The sequence below is a fragment of the Vombatus ursinus genome, unplaced genomic scaffold (assembly GCF_900497805.2).
Source record: "Vombatus ursinus unplaced genomic scaffold, bare-nosed wombat genome assembly UNPS02014798.1, whole genome shotgun sequence".
Lineage (NCBI taxonomy): Eukaryota > Metazoa > Chordata > Mammalia > Diprotodontia > Vombatidae > Vombatus > Vombatus ursinus.
Window position 1 is genome coordinate 3,125,802 of NW_020954576.1, and position 22,025 is coordinate 3,147,826.

Genomic DNA, 22,025 nt, shown 5'->3' on the forward strand with positions numbered 1-22,025 from the left:
AGAGAGAGAGAGAGAGAGAGAGAGAGAGAGAGAGAGAGAGAGAGATGGAAGAGCACTGACTTCAAATTCTGCCTCTGATGCATACTACCTGTGTGACCTGGGTCAAGTCACCTGACATCCTTGGACCTATGTTCTCTCATCTGTAAAATGATGGGGTTGATCTCGATAACCTCTTTGGTCCCTTCCAACTCAATGTCTATACTCTCCATTAAAGGTAGTAGGCCTGCAACACCATGACTTTCCTTCATCTCCAAGACTAAAACAGCAAAGGACTAAAGTCCCCTGTACCATGAAAATCCTGTAATTCCAATCCTCATGATCAGGTGGAAATTTCTGTTTGCTAGTGAAAAGTTAGCTGAAAGGTTTTCCAAGCTCTGGGTCCCCCATCATCCTTCCCATTATAGGGCTCAGAGATTATCAATCTTGACCCAGAAAACATACCTGGTTTCCCCCAGAGTTATGACATTCATAAACTCCTACAACGCCGTCTGCAAAATGTCCCAAAGTATCCAGACAATTGTTACCCTGCTGCAATGCTCCAAAAGCTATATCCTGATGGTCAGGAACCCTGAAAGGCAAAGTAGAAATTACTACTTTAATTTCATCCTTCTTCTTTTCCATGAAATTCTCTATCTTACTGATTATCTTAAATGATGATCACTCTAGTGAAGTTAAAATGCTTAATGATATATCTTATGCCCCGGGATAGGGTAGTGTCAGTGAGACAGAGCCATCCCTATCTATGTTTCTTTCTCTTTCTCTTCTTTCTTTCTTTTTCCTTCTTCCTTCCTTCCTTTCTTTGGCAACTTTCAGGAAAGGACAAAGTTCCCACTGGTTCACTGTTAGCTTAGTAAGAGTAATTAAAAACGTAATTAATGAATTCAGATCAAAGGAAAATTCCTATTGTCTCACATTTTTCAACAGACCTTCATTTGGCCTTTAAAGAGTGGGAGGTGGGGGGTGGGGGTTCTAACTGCAATTTCTATACATAGGCTAGGAACTGCTCTTGGACAAGGCCTAACCAGAGTTGACCTAAGGCTCCTTCAGGTGAAGGAACAGCCAGTAGGGGCAGAGAGGACTTTTCTTTGGAGCTTTGATACTCATACCCCAAATTATAAAACATGAGTATATATAGGTGGGGGGAGGGAGGTGCATTAATGATGAGCAGATACTTCCCAAGTAAAAGGCTTTCTTTTTCAGAGAGAAAGAGGAAAGAATATTTTTTAATATTTCTGAAATTTAAAAAAATTAAGATATGCCTATACTCACCTTAGTTGATGATTCATTTTAGTACTTACAAGCAGTGAAAAAATTTAGGAAGAGCTATATAGGTCAAGAGCACAAGTAAAAACAGAACAGCATCACCTAAGTCACAAATAAATCTCAGGTCCAGGGATCTCTAAGAGGTTTCCCTGAGAAGATAATGTGGTGGCTTTTGTGTATACAATCACTGCATGAGGAATCTATAACTCACTACAAAATGCTCTAGAAATATTTAAAATAAGGAATATGCCATATGAAACCCCAAACTCTCCAAATCATTTCCTTTGGAAGATTAACTTAGGCTAGATTCTGAAACAGAGCAGATCTTCAGGTCTCCACATAAGGTTATCAGTAGTCCCTTGGGACACAGGACTTAAGAGAAATTTAAGCTATAGGGCTGGGCCTAGAAAGAGGGATATAAAGGGGATTTCTCTTGCCATTTCTCTGCTCTTGGAAGTAGGCATGGAATATGCATTATAATTCCCATTTTTCCCATGGGGAACACTGGGGCTTAGAACAGTCAAGTACCTTATCCATTGCCATAAAAGACCAGTGGCAAGCCTAGGACTATAGTTCATGTTTTCTGAGACTCAGTTTGACAGCCTTCTCTAAAAGACCATTGTGCTGGTCTAGTATTGCAAAAAAAAAAAAAAGGCATAAGATGATAAGCATCTCTTTTAACATTTGAGGGTAACTAGGAAACGTAACAACTACAAAAAAAAAATAAAGAATAAATGCTGCGAAATTATAATGACCAAGCTTGCCCCACCCCTTTATTTTGCAGAGGTAGGGGACTATGGGTGTGGAATAAGGCAAAATATCAGACTCTTCTAATATGCTGGTTACTGGTTTGGTTTTTTGTTTTTGTTTTTTTTTTTTTTTTTGGTTTGGTTTGGTTTGTTTTTTTTGGAGACAATTGGGATTAAGTAACTTGCCCAGGGTCACACAGTAAAAGTGTCTGGCCACATTTGAACTCAGGTCCTCCTGACTCCAGGGCTGGTGTTCTACCCATTGTGCCATCTAGCTGCCCCAGGCTGGTTACTTTTTGATGAAATTTTTTTTCCTTGTGTTATAAGGGATGAGTATCTGGGAGGGTAAAGGGTAAGAGATAAATTCAGAAATATGGGTGATAAGAAACCAAATGTATAAAAAAAATTATTTCTTAAAAAATCCTTAAAGAATCTGTAACTTCACCAGCATGAGTACCTCCTTCATCAATATAGGCCATAATCTTTATAATGGCCCAGTAGATAAGTCTTAGACAATTGCTGCAGCTAAATAATTTGTCACCCCTGGGCTGGACCTTGGACAGCAGACATACAGTCTATCACCCGGCCAAGACTGAAGGTCTTCTAGCTTATCAGGACCAATTAGTTTGCATTCCATTAGCATACCCTTCAAGAATCCAAGGAAGGTTCTTGAACCTAGTAGACAGTTTTTAATGGAGGTTGACATCTACCATGAAGAAAAAGACAGTGTTGGTTTAGCCCTAACTTTACCTCCTAAAGCCTACCAGCATGTATGGAGACAATTCAAAGAAATGTCAAGAGACACATCAGTCAGACACACAGTAATGTCGCAAGGGAAATAGTGACTCTTCTTGATGACCTTCCTGAATTATGTGATGAAATGACTGATCTGCATGGCACTGCTTAGACAACAGAGGGAAGGTAGAGTAAACACTAGAAGGGACACTGTGGAATCTCCCAGGAATAATTTAAAGAACACTATTTATCTTACATGGTTTAGGCAAAGTACTCAATTTAAATGGCTCTTTGACCCCTTCCATGCGGACATTCCTTTCAAAGATGCAGATAACAATCTATTCAAGCCCGATGATTTTGTACAGTGCATACAATACACAGCTCTTATCCATGTCCTTCAGGGAATTCACTACAGGTGGTCCCAGTGTGCTGGGGGTCTTTCTTGCTTTCTCTTGACATCTTGAATGTACTAATGGAGTATGTAAGTAATCCACTGGTTATCCCTTGCTCTAACCACACGCTTAACCCATCTTTTTCACTCACACAGTTCTTTAATGGCATCCTTTACATCACCTCTCTTTCTTAATTCCTTTTTTTTCTGAAGTGTGTATATGCTCACATATACAGCATGCCTCTCTAAACTCTTAGGGTTATCCTCAGTTTCAATACTTCAGAAACCAGAGTTCCATAACTGGCAGCCATATAACAATGCTAAATGGAAAAAGGGAGTGGACTAGGATGTCTCCAAATCCCTACCAATTCTAGAAAGAAAAATGGAACCCTAGAATGACAGGGTACAATCTAGAGCAGCTACTTATAACATGGAAGAGAAACTCTTTGGGCTAACTCCTCAGACAGAAAGAGTGCACACCCACAAATGAAAATCCAGACCACTGGAGACTCACCTAAGTTCAGGGTAGACATTTTCCAAGTACCATTTGAAGGGCTTGCAACTAAGTTTCTTCCTTAGTTCTAGTCGACTCTGAATACTAGGAAGGAAGAGATAAAGAAAAACCACCACCATTATTGGTAACAAGAAGGACATTTAATGGCACTCCCAATCTGGCTCCAACTTACCTTTCCAGCTTTATTACATAGTATTCCCCTTCATGCATGTTATATTCCAGCTAACTCACTAGACTCTGAGCGCATCATTCATGCCTTCACGTCCACATAGCATGTTCCCCCCATGTATACTCCTTCCTCACCTCCACCCCTTACTGTAAGCCTGAGCTCAGGTGCCCCCTTTTATGTGGAGCCTTTCCCAAAAGCATCACTACCCCAGACCCTCACTTCTGCAAGTTATCAGTGCTTTCACCTTCCTTAACTACTCTGTATTTGCTTATCTGTGTACATTTGTATTCCTCTGCCCCTAGCAGACTGTAAGCTCCTAGAGGGCAAGGGCTTCTGTTTTTTGATTATCACAGAAATCTAGTACTTACAAGACAATTAATTAGTGTTTGTTGTTGAACTGAATTGGATACAGCCTCCCTCTACCCAACACTAAAATCTGTTCCACTGGGTGGAGGATACCCTTTCCTTCCTAAGGTGGGAAGTATGACTTCTCATGGGGTCATTGTGACTGAGGCTCATGCCCCTGATTTAGGCATTGCAGCTCTAGGGTATTTTGCCTTACCTTGAAGCTAAAATTTGCTCTTTGACAAGTGGCAGCTGTTGGGCTTTGGGGGCCAGAGCACCGGCCAACAAATGCCCCAAACACTTCAGTGGTAGTTTGGATGAAGTAGAGGAATGAAGGAGAGGTAATACTTACTTCCCATAAGGAACATTTCTGGCTGAAGGCACTGCTGCATAGTAAAAATTTTTATATTCATCCATCCAGACTTCTGCTGCCCGGCGAGTGTTCCTGGGAACAACAACAACAACAAAAGTGTTCTGAGAAGCTTCCTGCCATCATCCTTGTGTGAACTCCTCCTGTGCTGACAGCTTCTCTTTAGCTGGGCCTTTCCATGAAAGCTGTCAGCACAGGACGGTTCAGGCTATAATGAATGCCCCACAGAACAGAACAACCGAAGAGGCTTCTAGAGTTCAGATTCCTTGAGGGCAGGGTCCACGCCACAGATATCACTACATCCCTCAAAATGCCCACTGCAGTGCTGTGCTTTTGGTAGGCAATCAACAAATATATCTTGAGTGCGAGAGAATTCTTATTGCTCTTCTTTCCAGCATACTAATTTTTCAAGAATGAAAGGAGAAACTAGAGGGCTGGCTGAGACATTTTGATGTGGAGGGGCTAGGGCAGTATTACATTAAAGAACACAAAAGAATTTCTATCATCCACAGAGTGCTAGAAATGGTGCCTATTATGTGCAATAACAGCTTTACTCTCCAGGTATTCACAGGTTAAGGGTATGGAAACAGCAGACATATTTCTTTAGGGAAAAAGAAGAAAGGAAAGGGAAAGAAAAGAAAATAGAGATGATTTAGTGTTTACATTATTCTTTTCTTCCTGTCTGCCTGAGGTGAGTTGGTGTCTTGTTTTGACAAGGAGTATAGATTAAAAGGAGATGACCTTAAGAACACATCTCTAGGGCTCACTTTGCATTGTACGGGGGCAACATAGACAAGGATCTGAGCTTTCATTTGTCAGATAAAAAACCATACATCTCTAACCCTCACAATCATGAATGGCTCTGCAGCTAATGGAGAGGTTAAATCATGAGCCAAACAGCATGGAAATATGAAGATTCATGAGATTCAAGGATATCGGGGCTGGTTAAATTTAAATGTGTAACATTTATTAAAGACTGTCAAGCCCGCATTCCATCTCAGGCAACAAAAAATCCTCTCTGAAACAACTGTGGAACATTAAAACAGACTGTCTTGGCTCCTCACAACACAGGCCTAAACCAGACAATGCTGGGAATCTCCTAGCACCTGTAACTTTACAGGCATACCCAATTTTAAGAAAACCTTGAAATAGAAACATCATTTGCATTATAAAAATGTTCCGTGATTTTAAAAATTAACGTGCTGGAACATTTCTTCAAATTAAACATCTTCCAGGTATGCCAGGAAGAGAGGGAGGAGAGTAGCATTTGTAGTCAGATGACCTGGGTTCAAATTCTAGGCCTGCCAGTAATAACTTATGTGACTCTGGACAAGTCATACCATTCCCCTGGGCCTCAGTTTCCTCATTCTGAGAGGAGTTTGGAACAGGATGAGATATAAGATTATTACAGATTTTATACCTGGAAGAGTCCTTAGAGATCACTGAGTTCAATCTTTTCATTTTACAAATGAGGAAACTTAAGCCCAGAGAGGTATGTGTCACTTGCCCAGTGTTAACACAGTTAGCTAAGTATCTAAGGTAAGATCTGAACCGAGGTCTTCCTAACTTCAAGTCCAGTTTCCTTCCTATTCTAAATCTAGATGATACAGTGGATACAGTGCCAGGAAGACTCATCTTTGTTAGTTCAAATCTGGCCTCAGACCCTAGCTGTGTGACCCTGGGCAAGTCACTTTACCCTCTTTGCCTTAGTTTCCTCATCTGTAAAATGAGCTAGAGAAGGAAATGGCAAATCACTCTAGTATCTTTGACAAGAAAACCCCAAATGGGGTCACAAAGAGTCAGACGTGACCAAAAAATGACTCAGCAAATAATCCTAAGATGATCTGATTTCAACGGAGCTTTTAGGGACCATATGTTTCACATGATGTGTACTCACCCTAGTATTTGCAGTTCTGTGAGACAGGTTTGGTTGGTGTTTATTACATCAATTACATTTAAAAGATAGCCATGCGATGCTAGGTCACCAATCTCAGCGAAAAATCTTCAGAAACTCTTTTGGGAAGGTTGTGGGCCTCTCACATTTCTACTGGGTTGAATGCATACCACCTTTCATTCTCTGCCACAAATGCTCTGCCACTTACTATGGAACCTTGAAAAAAATCACTTCAGTTTTCTAGGCCTCAGTTTCTTCACTGGCAAAATGAAAGATTTGAACACGATGGCCTCTGTTGTTCCTTCCAGTACTAACATTCTATAATTCTAATGTTTGTGTACATAACTCATTCCTTCAATTCAATTAACGTATCTCAAACCCATTGATTAGATACTTGGTATGTGCAGAGCACTATGCTAGGCACTGAAGGACACAGGGACACACAAACACACACACACACACCAATTAAGACATGGTCCTGCCTCCATGGACTTTATAATCTAGTGGCGGGGGGGAGGGTTGCGTAGATGGCACATACATGAATACTCAAAACTACATAAGAACTGTAATAAAGAATATATTATTATAAAAGCATAAGATAGGGAGTGCACTATGAGAGGTTAGATGGAAAGATAATTTCCAAATAGGGGTTGGGAGGGGTTGGGAAGGGGTTGGGAAGGTTATGCATTTAAGGATTATATACAGCCAAGCCTAATTTCCTAAAATTTGGTTTCCTTACGGTCCAGATCTTTTCCCTCCTTACTTCTGGTCATTTTACTGCTTGCTACCAGCTTCTAGTCAGACAAAGTCAGGGAGGACAGGGAGAATTTCAGATCAGTCAGTTCAGGATTCTCATTAACCGTGAAAAAAAAAAAAAAGGAAAAAAGTTTCCTAAGTGAAAGGAGTTAAAATTTGTTTAAGATGAGATTTCCAATGTCTGCTGTGCATCTTCATTTCATCATGTTGCCCTTTGCTATGGATAAGCAAGGGCAGGCTGAGCCTAACAGCCCCACTGAGCCCAAATGATCTCCACCGAGTTCAAATTCTATGCTATCAATTCAAGGAAATGCTTCCTTTGGGAAGTATTCATTTGCTGTGGGAAAAAACAACATGATTCTAAATTCTACCAACTGGTCCACGGAGTCTTACAATATGAAAGTTTAAAAAAAATTTTTATAACCTTTCAGCACTTAGCACAGAGCCTGGCACATAGTAAGTGTTTAATAAATATTTACTGATTGATTGATTCCTCCTCTCCTACCTGTCTCCAAGCTATTCTTTTTCTGAAAGGAATAAAGAAACAACTATTAAGTGTCTACTATGTGCCAGGCAGGGGCAGCTAGGAGGCACAATGAATAGAGTGCTGGGCCTGGAGTCAAGAAGACCCGAGTTCAAATCAGGCTTCATTCACTTAGTAGCTGTGTGACCCTCGGCAAGTCACCTCACCCAGTCTGCCTCAGTTTCTTCATCTGCAAAATGAGCTAGAGAAGAAAATGGCAAACCATTCCAGTATCTTTGCCAACAGAACCCCAAAGGGGGTCATGAAGAGTCAGACGTGACTGAAAAATGACTTAACAACAATATGCTACAGGCATTGTGTAAAGTAGTTTACAAATATCTCATTTGATTCTCACACCAGCCCTGAGAGGTAGGTACTAGTATTATCCCCATTTTACAGCTGAGGAAGCTAGGCAGTTAAGTGACTTGCTTAGGGTTACCCAGCTAGCAACCATCTGAAGTCATATTTGAACTCAGGTCTTCTTGACTTCAGCCCTAGCATTCTACTCACTGTGCCTCCTAAGTTTACAAGATACTAATAGAAATAGAAATACAACATGGAGGATCTATAGGGTCTCTGTAATGGAAAACAATGTAAAGACTGTATTCCCCTTCTCCTGAAAAGGTCCTGGGAGATGAAACCTCCAGTCTCCAAAGTTATGACGCAATACCTTGCACTTATGATGAAACTTTGAGCAAAAACAGCTTCAAAGTTGTGGTGAATTAAGTGGTTTATGTAAACATTATGGCAACCTGATCACAAATGGAGAAGGGGCTCATACTGAGTGGTTTATCCATGTTATGGCTGGGGAAGGAACTGGTGAGAATGTGTCTGCTGGTAGTTCCTTAGTCCCAATAATTTCAGACCTTGAGTTCCAAGGAGAGTAGAGTAGAAATAAGAAGGAAAAATGAACAGCCAGTTAAAATAAAAGGAAAACCAGCTAAGGATCCTGTATGGCTAGGATCTCAAAGTGAATGAATGGTGTGAAGTCACATGCCTACGCTACTGAGAAAATAACACTAATACAAGACAGAACTTTAATTATAATAATCAGGTGAGAAACTTCGGAAGCTTTGTGGCTGTTATCTCTGATGTGCCAAAATAACCAATTCAGTCAACTAACCAAACAATTACACACACACACAACAACAACAACAACAACCTGATAAACCAGTTATTTAACTCAAATGACCAATCAATTCAGTTGACATGTCCAATTCAATGGTTCATAGACACAGCACAATCTCACCCTTCTTCCTATATTTACTGTATAATCTGTCTTTTGTCATAGATCGCTCTCTTTCCTTAAATATGCATGCTTACGTCGACTCATTTAAGGGAGGCAGTAGGGCATAGAAGAAAGCTCTCTGCCCTTGGATTCAGGAGACCTAGGTTCAAATTCCAGTTGAAACACTTAGTGGCTGTGTGTGACCTTGGTCAAATGGTAGAACAGAAAGAATATTGGCTCTGGAGTGAGAGGTGTTGGGTTCACATTCCACCTTGGCCACTTACTTTGTGGGCAAAGAACTAATCATCATCACCAGGCCACATCTGTAAAATGATCAGGTTGAGCTAAGGTCCCTTCCTGCTCTAAACCTATGATAGATACTATTACTTAGCTTCTTTGAATTTTGGTTTCTTAGTTTGCAAAATGGGGTTAATGATATCTGTACTGCATACCCCATAAACTGCTGGGAGGAAAAGCATTTACTTAAATGCTGTGTATGTGTGAGTTATGATTATTTATATTCTTCTGAAAAGCACTTTGAAACCTACTGCAAGGCACTGTGGGGATATGAGCATGCCTAAAGACGTAGATCTTGTCCCTAAGGACTTCAATTAATAGGCAAGATAAGACATATACGTAAATAAATGAAAGTAGCACACAATAAGTGCATAAGTGAGTTACAAATGAGATGTTAGGAAAGATGTGGAAATCTTCACAGAGTAGTTAGTGTCCCTACTGAACCTCAATAACAGGCTCAACAGGAATTGACAGAGGTGGAAGGAATTTAAGTTTAGGGATAGGAGGATAGTGACAGGAGGCAGGAGTTGTTCAGAAGTCTCAAAATCCATAGGCAATTCATACTTCATTTGTACTCTCATTTCAAATGAGTGGCAAACCTAAATTTTTATGATTAAATATCTATATTATTTTTTGAAAATTAAAATACCTATGTTCCTTTTTCCTCCCCAGGCTGCTGCTTTCTTTTTTTTTTTTATATATTGTGTGTGTATATATATGTGTGTGTGTGTGTGTGTGTGTGTATATATATATATATACACACATATATATATATTTTTTTAAAGGCAATTGGGGTTAAGTGACTTCCCAAGGTCACACAGCTAGTAAGTCTTTGGTCTGAGGCCACATTTGAACTCAGGTCCTCTTGACTTCAGGACCGGTGCTCTATCCTATTATATATTTTTTAATTAACAAAAATCTGTTTCTGTCTTCTGCCTTTCCTCCTTTCTACCCCTATCCCCCGAGCCAAGATTTCTTTCTCTGAAAACCGCGTGTTCGTATCCTTTGACTACTTATTAATTTGGCAAAGGCTCTTATTCTTATAAATTTGAATCAGTTCCACACATCTTAGAAAAGAGATCTCTATTAGAAAAGTTTGCTGCCAAGATTTTCCCCACCCTAATTTACCTGCTTCTATTTATTTTTTTTGTGAGGCAACTGGGGTTAAGTGACTTGCCTAAGGTCACACAACTAGTGAGTATCATGTGTTTGAGGCCAGATTTGAATTCAGGTCCTCCTAACTGCAGGGCCAGTGCTCTATCTACTGCGCCACCTAGCTGCCCCCTAATTGTTTTGGATTTATTTTGAATGTATCCTTTATTAACTTACCTGTGAATATGCTGTATTCCTCTAGTGGATTTCTAATTTTTTGGGGAGGGGGGTGTGAGGCAATTGGGGTTAAGTGACTTGCCCAGAGTCACACAGCTAGTGAGTGTTATGTGTCTGAGGCCGGAATTGAACTCAGGTCCTCCTGACTCTAGGGCCAGTTTTCTATGCACTCTGCCACCTAGCTGCCCCCAATTTACCTGTTTCTATTCTAATTTTGTTGCACCAGTTTGTCTGTGTAAAACTTTTTTAGTTTTCTATAATCAAATTGTCCATTTTATGATCCTCACAGTATTTTATTTGCTCATGAACTCTTTCTCCAGCCATAGAGCTGACAGGTAATTTCTAAATACCTATATTCTTAATTCAATGTTACTGAATCACAGAATTTCAGAGATAGAAAGGTACACAGAAGGAATCATTTGACTCAGTATCCTCATTTTAGAGATGAGGCAAGTGAGGCATGGAGAGGTTAATTAAGTAAATGGCTCAAGGTCTAATATCTAATCACATCTTAAATTAACCATTAAGCAGAGAAAACATTGAGTTTTTAAGTTAGCTTAGTCCCCAAATCTGTAACATAAATATCCTTGTGAATGAAAAAAAAAGTTTTAAAATTTTATTTGACAATACAAAATTTAGCATCTGAGTCACTGAGCCCAAAGATCCTCTCTTATTCAAAACAAACAAACAAACAAAAAAAAGTGTTACTTACCGGGCAAACACAGTGCCACTGCCTCCTGGAAAACTATAGGGGTGCTGCTTTCGGAACACATGCCCAACTCGGCTGCATGGGATGATCTCTAGGCTGCCACCACACTGCCACACTCGGAACGAAATCTCTGCCGGAATAATTGAGAACAAGTGACTATTCAAAGAACTAGATGAAGGTCCAGCATCTTCAGTCATTCCCAGTCCTACCCTAGGTATGCTCCCCAATCTCCTTATTTGTTGATCAGTGAAACAGTGCCATTGAATCCAATGTTAGTTGATTCAAAGTATGCAAAGGGCTTTAGTAAAACAATTAACACAGAGGTTTTGAATTATAGTATCTTCAGTTTTGATAAGACCTTTAGATATTATGAATACAACCTCCTACTTCATATAGAAATTCCTCATAAAATATCCCTGGCCATCTTGTCTCTTAAATACTTTCAGTGAAAGGGAAGTCACTATCTCACACTATTCATTCCATTTTTAAAAATCGCTCTAATTATTAGAATATTTTTCCTCAGTTGAAGTGAAATCCATCTTTATTTTCTACCCTTTGCTCCTATACTCACAGGGGAAAAAAAAGGTCTTATTACCCTTCTACTCTTCAATAATAGTTTTAAAATTATTTAAAGATAGCTAACACATTAGTTTTCTATTTCTTCTGGCTAAATATTCTGAATTCTTTCAGCTGATCCTGATATGAAAGGGCTCCAATGTTTTTTGCCACCATGGTCTCTCCTCTGGACGTGTTCCACTTTGTCAATGCTGAACCGCTTGCCACATTCCTGATGTGGTCTGACCAGTTCAGAGTATGGCCCAGAACATCAGCTTTTTTGCAATCACGCTATCATGTTACACTGCTTATTCACACTGAACTTGAAGTCAATTAAAAGCTCTAAGTCTTGTTTCATATAAACTATTATTAAAAGTCACCTCTTCCCCCCCACCCCATCCTTTGCCTAAGCAGCTGAGTTTTTCAAGGATAAATGCAAGAAATGAGAAGATTGGACTAGATCAGGTGTCAAACTCACAGCCCACCTACTGCCCAACCATCCTAAGTGTGGCCAGAACCAAATTAAAATGTAATTGGGAAATCTTTAACAAAATAAATAAAAATACACTAAAACAAAGATAATCTTAATCTGTCATTTTCTAAGTCAATATGCAGCAAGTAGGGAAGGGATGAAACAATTCATCCCCCAGGCACCAAACAGATTTGTATAAAAGGAACACGTATATGTATGTATATATATATATATATATATACACACACACACATACACACACACATATATATATACGTTAGTATGTGCACTATTTGAGTTTGACACCATTGGACCAGATCATTTCTAAGGCCCTTTCTACTTCCAAAACCTATGATCCTCTCATTTCACATTTATCTCTATTAGATTTCATTTTGTTAGATTTGGTTTAACATTCCAGTGGGCCAAAATTCTTTTGGATGCTGATTCTGTCATCTAATGCATTACCTATCACCCTCAGCTTTGTGCCACTTGCAACTTGGATAAGTATGCCTTCTGTCTCTTTACGCAAGTCATTAAGAAAATACCCAACCAGCTACAAATCCACCTAACTGTACTAATTAATGTCCAGCTGATATTTTTCTATCCTGTGCATAAAGACATTCTGAGAGAGCAGGTCACCAATACTAGGAAGCAATGGGAAAACTGAGCAATATGTACTCCTCTAAATGAAAAGACCTAAATATCATTTTTAAAGTGTCCATGTGAAACTTTGTAATTAGACACAGAACATAATTAAACATCCATTTCTTTCTAATATTATTGCTTAATATTAATTGAGCACTAGCCCGTGCTTGTACTTTTTCATCCAGAAAAGGTTCTAATTTATAATTTAAAAAATTTAAAGAAAATATTTTTAAAAATTTAAATTAAAAAATTATTTTTGCTGTACCCTTCTGCTTTATTCCATCTGGAAGGGTTTACAGACAATCTTATGGATTACACTGACACTAGACAGTTGATTTAAAGATGCCCGTTCTTTACCAATCACCCACAGGCTCTTACTATTTGATAACTTTCCAATCTATTTACTTTCACCCCATGTAAAAGTTGGCTTGCCTTCTATCAGCATGAAAATAATCCAACTCAATAATAAAAAAATTATCCCCAGGCACCAAATAGGCTTGCATAAAAGGCACACATATATGTGCATAAATATATTAGTTGGTGCTCAAAAAGCATTTGTTGATTAGTGAACTCTTTCTTGATTATTGCAAAAGTAAATTTTGGCTCAACATTTGTTCAAATTACAACACATTCTGAATTAGTTTGGTCTGAATTAATGAGGTTGTATTGGATACTGAAGTCATCTTAAAAGTTAAATAATTAAAGGATTATTGGTACCATAGCTTTAAAGATAGAAGAGAACTTAGAGGCTATTTGGTCTCCCTCCTTTTTTTTTTTTTTTTTTAACAGATGAGGAAGACAAAGCCCAAATAGGTCAAACGACTTCTCTAAGATATACAGGTGCAGTGGCATAGTTAGAATTTGAACCCAGACCTTGTAACTCCAGATTCAGTGGTGTTTCCATTATACTAGAATATACTATTAATGATTTTTAAGGCTTTATAAAACTACATTTACATATAATACCTACTTTAACTAAATAAAACCTCAAGACTGGCAAGGAGGTGCCCACATTGAGGATTAATTACACAGTCTAGTCTGCATGGGAAAAACACACGTTCAATCATTTTTCAATTGTGTCTAACTCTTTGTGACCCCATTTGGAGTTTTCCTGGCAAAGATAATGGAGTGGTTTGCATTTCCTTCTCCAGCTCATTTTATAGATGAAGAACTGAGGCAAAAAGGGTTAAGTGACTTGCCCAAGGTCACACAGCTATTAAGTATCTGAGGCCAGATTTGAACTCTAGACCTGGCATCCTATCCACTGTGCTACCTAGCGGCCCACTTATCAACTTGTCCCAAGAAATCTTGATTCTGCATTGTAAGGGACCTGAAGATAAATTTACTTTTTCAAATTACCGAAAGGTACTGAAATTACCCAAAGGTTCAATATAAAAAAAATTAAAAATTAATGGAAGGACTGCCTAGTTTAGGTGGAGAAATTTGAAAATTTTCAATTATAATTAGGTTTGGGCATATATTACTGCACAGTCACCATGGATAACTTATCTCATGGGTAACAATCCAATGATCGGCTACCTGTGCTATGTAAGGTTTCCAGCCAAAGTCCATAGCAACAATGAAGAAGAGGGAGGTGGCCTGTAGTTTATGCACTCTTTAAAAGGCAGGGCCTAATTCCATCAGAAAATCTGGAGCAGAAAGCTCCTAGACAGACAACCCTATTGGCTCCAACAGTGAGAGGAGAAAGAGATTTTATGCAGAAGAAATGCTAAGGCATTGGATTCAGCTTTCTTCTTGGTCTACTGATTCTTTCCTAATATTCTTCCTTTTGCATATACCTTACTCCACTCTCAAGTCACTTACTATAAAACTCTGTGATGTAACTCACATTTATATAGTATTTTAAGTTTGCAAAGTATTTGTTCTCACAGCTTTGTGATCTAGCTAGTTCTAGTACTATTATACCCATTTTACAGATGAAGGCACCTGAGAGAGATGAGGGTACTTGCCCATGGCCACACAATTTGTAAACACCAGAACTGGGACTCCAATGACCTATGATCCTAGCACAATAATTTCAACAGCACAAGTACAGAAGCATAGAAACCAAAACAAGAGTGAAGTAAGCAACTGTAAACAAATCTCTGTCTTTCACTCTGGCATTTGAGTGAAAGGTCTCCTTTCATTTTAGGGTAAATGCTGTCTCTGCATCATGTCACAAGATCCTAATTGGCAAGAATCAGATTCACTTTGGAAGAACTAGTCAACATACAGCACAGTGCTACACACCCAGTCTGTACTGTTGTTGATAGAAATAGCTACTCTCTAGGCATTGCCTTGTTTCCTAAAACATGGTATTTTTGATTTGGTGTAGAGTCACCATCACACGTGGAAATGTGTTCTGAAGTGGTTGGTCTTTCCATAAAAGGTGAGGAACTTGGAATTCTTTTCTAGAATTTTTATCAGTTGTATACAGTTCTAGAAAAATCAGCTATTTTTCTAATACCAAGCCCAAATATTTTTAATCTAAATAAGCTCAAAAGATCAAGCTTATTTACAAAAAAATTTTAGGCATTTTGTTTTCAATCCAGTCACTGAGTTTTCACGAACAAATTTCTTCAGCACATACAAATTTTTTCAGCAGCTGAAATGCTCCAAAAATTATGCACGGTGTCAGCAAAAGTTTCAAGTCATCAAAATGATTAAAAAACAAACATCATACCAGTTTCTTAAATGAAGGGGAAAAAGCCCATCTTTGGTTCTGTATTACAATTTAAAAAAAAAAAACTATTCAAAGTAATAGCATCATCAGATTTTTCTCCCTTTCCCAAATGCACAAGCAAAAGGATTCACCCAGAGGCAAAAGATAATAAAAGAAAACTCAGTGGCCAAGGATAATTAGCTCAGAAGAAGTAAGTACTTGAAATTAATGGCTTCGAGCAAAAAAAAATCTTTTCAGTTCTAACTGTGGTGCAGCTACTGAATCACAGATATAGATCTGTGAAATTAAATTGCATCCAGGTAATAATGATTTACAAGGTCTAATTTTTTTTAATCAAATAAAACTAGGAGCCTTTTGCACAAGTATTCAGGAAAGGATTATACTCATTGACCTCGACTCTAGTTCACTTGATGACTGATCACTATCTTGTTAGAGAGATGGGAAACTGGCCATTTTTTTCCAGGTTTTGCTGGGCATTTTCTTCCCAGGAATGGTCACCTACAAAACTTGTAGAAAACCTACTTCTCCCCAACCTCAAATTTCACTCTAAATATATACATCTCTGCTTCTGTAATTTGTCCCCACCTTGTTTCCAGCTCTTTCTTCACAGCAAGGCCAATATTAACAAGAGCATGCTATTTCTTTAGTCAGATCTTCATTTCCCACAGCCCAGACTACTAATCTTGTTCCTTTTTCAGCATCTCTTAGGTGAGGATCTGTTGTCCATGAGTCCACTCTCATTAGATTTCTCCAGGAAGCCAAGCTTCCCATGCTCACATAAATTAGAAATTGCTTTCTATTAAGTCTAGGAATACTGAAGGAATAAGCCACATACCTAGGTTTTCTCCTCCCCATACATCCATCATCATATCGTATTTTCCCAGTTCTTCAAAGTAGAATTTATCCATCACAAACAACCCGCCAGCGATCATGGGGGTTCTAAAGAAGCAGAAATGGAGATGGGAGGGAAGGAAGGAAGGAAGGAAGAGATTGGAGATCAAAGTCAGAAGTGTTCTCTCATCATTGGCCACATTATCTGAACTACAAATTGACTTTCAAAATAAACTCCAGCAATCATACCACACTCGGGATTCAAGCAGCTTCAGCTTTTGTTTTCTGCCACTGAGGGCACAGCAGGTCAACAATTCACTGACCTAACATTATACATTATATAGGGATGCTGAAAACCACGGGGCAAAATTTGCTGACTTACTCAGGGCAAGTTGTTTCTCTATGGATCAGTCTCCTCATTTGTAAAATGGGGGATCATAGAATCTGACACTTCCTCCTCACGTAAGCTGTTACCAGCAGTAGGCTATGCAATGTGCTTGAACACCAATCCGATCTTTAAAGGCTAGCTAGAGAAGATACCCTAACACTTAGTCACTGATTTCCCAGATATATGGGCAGGATGTCACAAAATAAAAGAAGGCAAACAGTTAAAAAGCAAGCCACCATCACTACTGGACGTCCCAAACATAACCTGTTGACATAGGGAAGCCAAGCCTGGAAACAACCATCTTTAACATCACCGTCTTTAACAACAAGGTCCCACTTATGGCTGTTGTGGTGTCTAGTATTTTTTTTACAGCACACTAACAGATCTGGCAAACTAAATTGGTGGATATAGACAGGTCGGGTTTCTCTTAAAAATTTCAAAACACTTTATCACCTAATGGTGGAGATGTCTATACATACCTTGTGTGAGAAGATGAGGGACAGAGAGGCAAAATGCCGGGCCAGGGTCAGACGGTTGGAGATGGGGCTAAAACTGTTTTGTTTTTTTTTTTTTAAACAACCTCTTTAAATGATGTGAAAGAACTTACTTTATGGGAGCAACTGGATTTCCTTGGCGTGCTCTCCTCTGCTCTGGGGTCATGTAATCCCATTTGAATACTAAATTCCAATCAAAACCTGGATGTGAGAGAAAAACCGACACAAGATAAATGAGAAGCCAGAAAGTGAAATGGGGGAACTGGCTTCCTTCTCCCATACCCTTTTTCTCCCATGGTCAAAAGCCTTTTATTAGTGAAATTTGGACGTGTCTGAAGAAAAGCCCAACAAACAGGCACACATCTTAAACATTATTCCCTCTCTCTCCCTCTACCTTCCTCTACCTCTCCTGAACACCCAGACCTGTGCACTCTTAGAAGACTGTCCTCTTCCTTTTACAGATAAGGAAACTGGGGCACAGTGAAGTCAAGTGACTTGCTCAAGGTCACACAGCTACTGAATGTCTGAGGCCAGATTCAAACCTTGCTGCTGCTAAATACCAGCTTAACTTCCCTTCCCAAAAGAAAACACCTATATGAATTAGAGTAGATGGAATAAAAATACAGGCACATGAGGTTAGAATATGGAGGATTTTAGGAGAGAATAAGACTGAAAAAGGGACAAAAGGGAGACTAAGAAACTTCACTGGAATTTGCTGAGTACTAGTTTTTTTTTTTTTTTCCACTCCAAAGTTAGGATTAACTCATTCTCCAAGAGAATTAATTGTCTTTGGAAATAAGCATATACTTTTATGCTATGTAGTATAGTGGCTGGAGCACCTTGGGCCTGGAGTCAGAAGACCCGAGTTCAAATCCAGCCTTAGGCATTTACTAACTGTGGGACTCTCAGAAAGTTAATCTCTGTTTGCCTCAGTTTCCTCCGGATTGGGATAATAGCACTTACCTTATAGGGCTGTTGTAAGGACCAAATGAGATAATATTTGCAAGGCATTTAAGCACAGTGCCTGACACATAGTAGGTGCTTAATAAATGTTTATTGCCTTCCCTTCCCCTCTATCTACACATCTGTTGAGATTTTATCTTTAATTCACAGGATAATTTCTAGCAAAACATAGAAGCACATAAGGTTCATGCCACCTGTCAATTCTCTCCAGACTTATCAAGTGATCTCTTGACTCAGAAACTCCTATGCTCTAGCTTCATTGATGTGGCAGTCATACTAAGTTATTTCCACTTTCCCTCTCTTTTGGTCACATTGCTTTAGCTATGCTTACGTCCGATTTCCCACTCTTGTGTACTTTGTATTCAGGGCATTGCCTATACTGTTTGCTATGGTACAATGAGATGTAAAGAGTGGAAACAAAAAAGCAGCCTGGTGGCTTTGCCCACTGGGTTCCCAGGGTGTCCCGGGGGCTGGCCCACCAGAGGGCCTTTCTAGTGATCTCATCATGCTGCACATTTACAGTGGTACCTGCCTGAGTACAGAGAAAGCACCTGGTTGGCAGGTAGGCAGGTGGCAAAAATGGGATGATGCATAAAGGAAGATTTAAAAAGAGAAATCACCTCTCACTGCCACAGAAACTCCAACTACTGCACCGAGAATCCCAGCATGTCGGCAGGTTCCAGCTCATCTGATCCAGACCCATTTGTTACATGCCTAGGGCAGAAAACCTGCCATGTTGTGAGCAAGACTTTCCCTATGTGCAAAATTAATGTAAACCAGAAAATCAGCCTGGAGACGGTGGCTTATTCAGAGAAAATTCAACTGGCCAACCTGACTTACATACAGACTTCCCCTTTTCTAAATCTTGTGCCAAGGATGGGACTATAAGGACTGGATTTTCTCTGAATCTACTTTCTTTGATTTTTACCCCTAAAAGTGATCCCCTCAAAATCCTATGTCAATTTGGCCTTCTCTGTTCTGATCAGACAAATAACTTAAAACAGCTCCAACTACTGGTTTCGAAAATCTGTTGCAGAAGGAGAAAGTAGGTTACGTGTGCTGTTAACAAAAAACCATTCTTCTGAATATATAGAGTACAGAAAAACCTCAATTATATGGAAGACTTGGTGAATGAGTTGCTCAGGATAGCAGAAGGTTTACCACTTTAGACATCAAAAACATCTTTTACATTAATCATTTTGGATGGAAATCCTAAAGAAACACTACACATTCCCTGTACCTTCTTAAAATAGGCATCTGGGTAGTTTATTGGATGAAAAGTTAGATACAGACAAGAAAATCTGAGTTTAAATCCTAACTCAGTTACTTAGTGGCTGTGTGACCCTGGGCAAGTCATCTAACTTCTTGGTGTCAGTATGCTCATCTGCAAAACGGGCATAATACCTCACAGGGTTGTTGTGAGAGTCAAACAAGAAAACGCTTATAAAGTGCTTTGTAAACTTTGCATAAATGTTTATTATTATTATTGTAGTCAAAGGGACTATACTTGTGATTTCACTAGTCTGGGGAACTCTCAGGTAAGCAAACTCCCTTTACCAATATAGAGCAGCAGCTTCCTGGCAACTTATAATCCTAGACTGTTGCCTAGAGCACTTATAGACAGGTTAAGCTGCCCAGGGTCACACGGCCAGACTTGAACCCAGGTCTTCCAGTATCTGAGGATGGCTCTCTTGTTATCTTGCCTCTATTCACGACATTCTGAACACATTTAATCTCCTCTCCACGACTCGGGGTTATTGTTAATTAAGGACACCAATTATCCTCTTGTAAATACAGTGAGACCCACACTGTCTATTGAAGTGTGCAGGGTGCTAGGCTCAACATCCAGCCTGAGGGCCTTTTTGAACTATCCCATCAGAGGTTTACAGTTTTACAATGTCTTTCCTTCTGTCACTTCTCACAGATGTCAGTATGCCTGGCCAGGCCCTCTCTTCTCTTTCTAATCCACTGTGGATTCCAAGAGTCAGTGATGTAGGCTTGTTAGGATCTTCTGTAAGTAGGCTCTGACTACTGGTCTGAAAGGCTTCCATGGATCAACAGTCAATACTCATGTATTAAGTACCTACTATATGCCGGATGCTGGGGGGACAATGACAAAAACGTAATAGTTCTTGCTCCCAAGAAGCTCACAGTCTGGCCTGCAAATACACATATGCAGATACACAAAAATAGATAGGAGATAACATATCAGATTGCTTACCATCTTGGAGAAGGGGGAGGAAAGAGAGAGAGGAAGAAAAAAATTTGAACTCAAAATCTTATAAAAAATGAATGCTGAAAACAATCTTTACGTGTAATTGGAAAAAATAAAATACTATTTACAAAAAAAAAAAAAAAAACAAGAAAAAAAGATACAAGAGCATGGGGGGGAAGGGGAGCTATTAGCTAAGAGAATCAGGAAAGCCTTCATGGAGATTTATATGGAACTTGAGGACTTTAAAAAAAAAACTTTAAAAACTTTTGAAATTATGAATTCTAGGAGAGAAAGGTGAGGGTGGGGCAAAGTATATTTCAGGCATGGAAGAGGAGTCAATGTAAAGGTATGGAGACCAGAGATGGAGAGCCACGTGTCAGGAATGATATGGAGGCCAGTTTGGTTGGACTGTAGAGCAAAGATGGGTAACATGTAGTAAGACTGGAAAGGTAGGCTGGGGCGAGATTGGGAAGGGCTTTAAATGCCAACCAGAGAAGCTCACATTTGTTCCTATAGGTAATGGGGAGTCAGTAGAGTTTATTGAGTCAGGGAGTGAATGTGGTCAGACTTGACCTTCAGGAAAATCACTTCAGCAGTCGTGTGTAGTATGACTTAGGATAGGGAGGAGAGACTTCGGGCAGGAAGGTAGATTACAAGGCTACTGTAATTCATTCTCTAAGTGAAATATATGACCTCTCACAGACATATTCAATGAAAACTGTTTTGGCTGTTCTGAAACATCTACTTCCCAGTCCCTGCTGTGTTTTGGGTGAACTAGGGTCTTAGATAACAAATTCCTCAAAGGTGAGATGTCAGTGTTCTAAAGTGGAACCCCATTACAGCACAGCTCATTATAGACACTGACTCAGTCACACCGTAGCTTCCATTGAGATCTCTGGGACGTGAGTACACGCAGGATGGTCTAGACATAACATGATTAGTGTGTTAGTCCTGTACCTGAAAACCAGTGTTATGAAAGAAAGTCCTTTGTACCACAAAATGATGGCTATTTTAGAGATGATTCAAATACTCCGAATAAAGAGTATAGACCTCCTTCCCTAAAAAAAATTAATAATAAAAAAACCACCCCAGCATCTCTCTCATAATTATAGAGGCAGAAAATACCCAAGCCCTTTTAGAACAGACCAAAGTGCTATGATCCATAGGAGGCTGTTTTAATAAGCACTACAGGTCTTAGACCCTGTAGTCCCACCCATCCTGTGAAAAAGAAGTTCCAAATGTCAGAACAGAAATCCTCCAAGTGTGGTCTGGGAGGCCTCACTGGCTCCTGTAAAATTCCACAGGTGGTCCACTGGCTATTCTCTCCTAATACTAATCTTTGTAATATGAAAGTATCTGTATTTTAGTTTCTAGAAAGAATTAATTACTTATTTAAGGGGAAAATAACCAGACACCATCTCATTGGCTTCTCATAAAAAAAACCAGAGCCTTTTGTCCTCTGGCCTGCTTTTACATACAGATTAAAAAACAAACAAACAAACAAAAA

General features: G+C 39.3%; 1 protein-coding gene across 1 annotated transcript in view; it reads right to left on the minus strand.

Annotated features, from left to right (window-relative positions):
- The window catches only part of LOC114049910 (polypeptide N-acetylgalactosaminyltransferase 2), a 250,497-nt gene that overhangs the window by 18,388 nt on the left and 210,084 nt on the right, over positions 1 to 22,025 (minus strand). The window contains exons 9-14 of the mRNA XM_027871358.1: positions 17,454 to 17,541; positions 16,463 to 16,566; positions 11,276 to 11,402; positions 4,519 to 4,611; positions 3,653 to 3,736; positions 442 to 568 (exon numbers count right to left, since the gene is read on the minus strand). Coding sequence (XP_027727159.1) covers positions 442 to 568; positions 3,653 to 3,736; positions 4,519 to 4,611; positions 11,276 to 11,402; positions 16,463 to 16,566; positions 17,454 to 17,541 — 623 coding nt within the window. The remainder of the gene's footprint in view (positions 1 to 441; positions 569 to 3,652; positions 3,737 to 4,518; positions 4,612 to 11,275; positions 11,403 to 16,462; positions 16,567 to 17,453; positions 17,542 to 22,025) is intronic.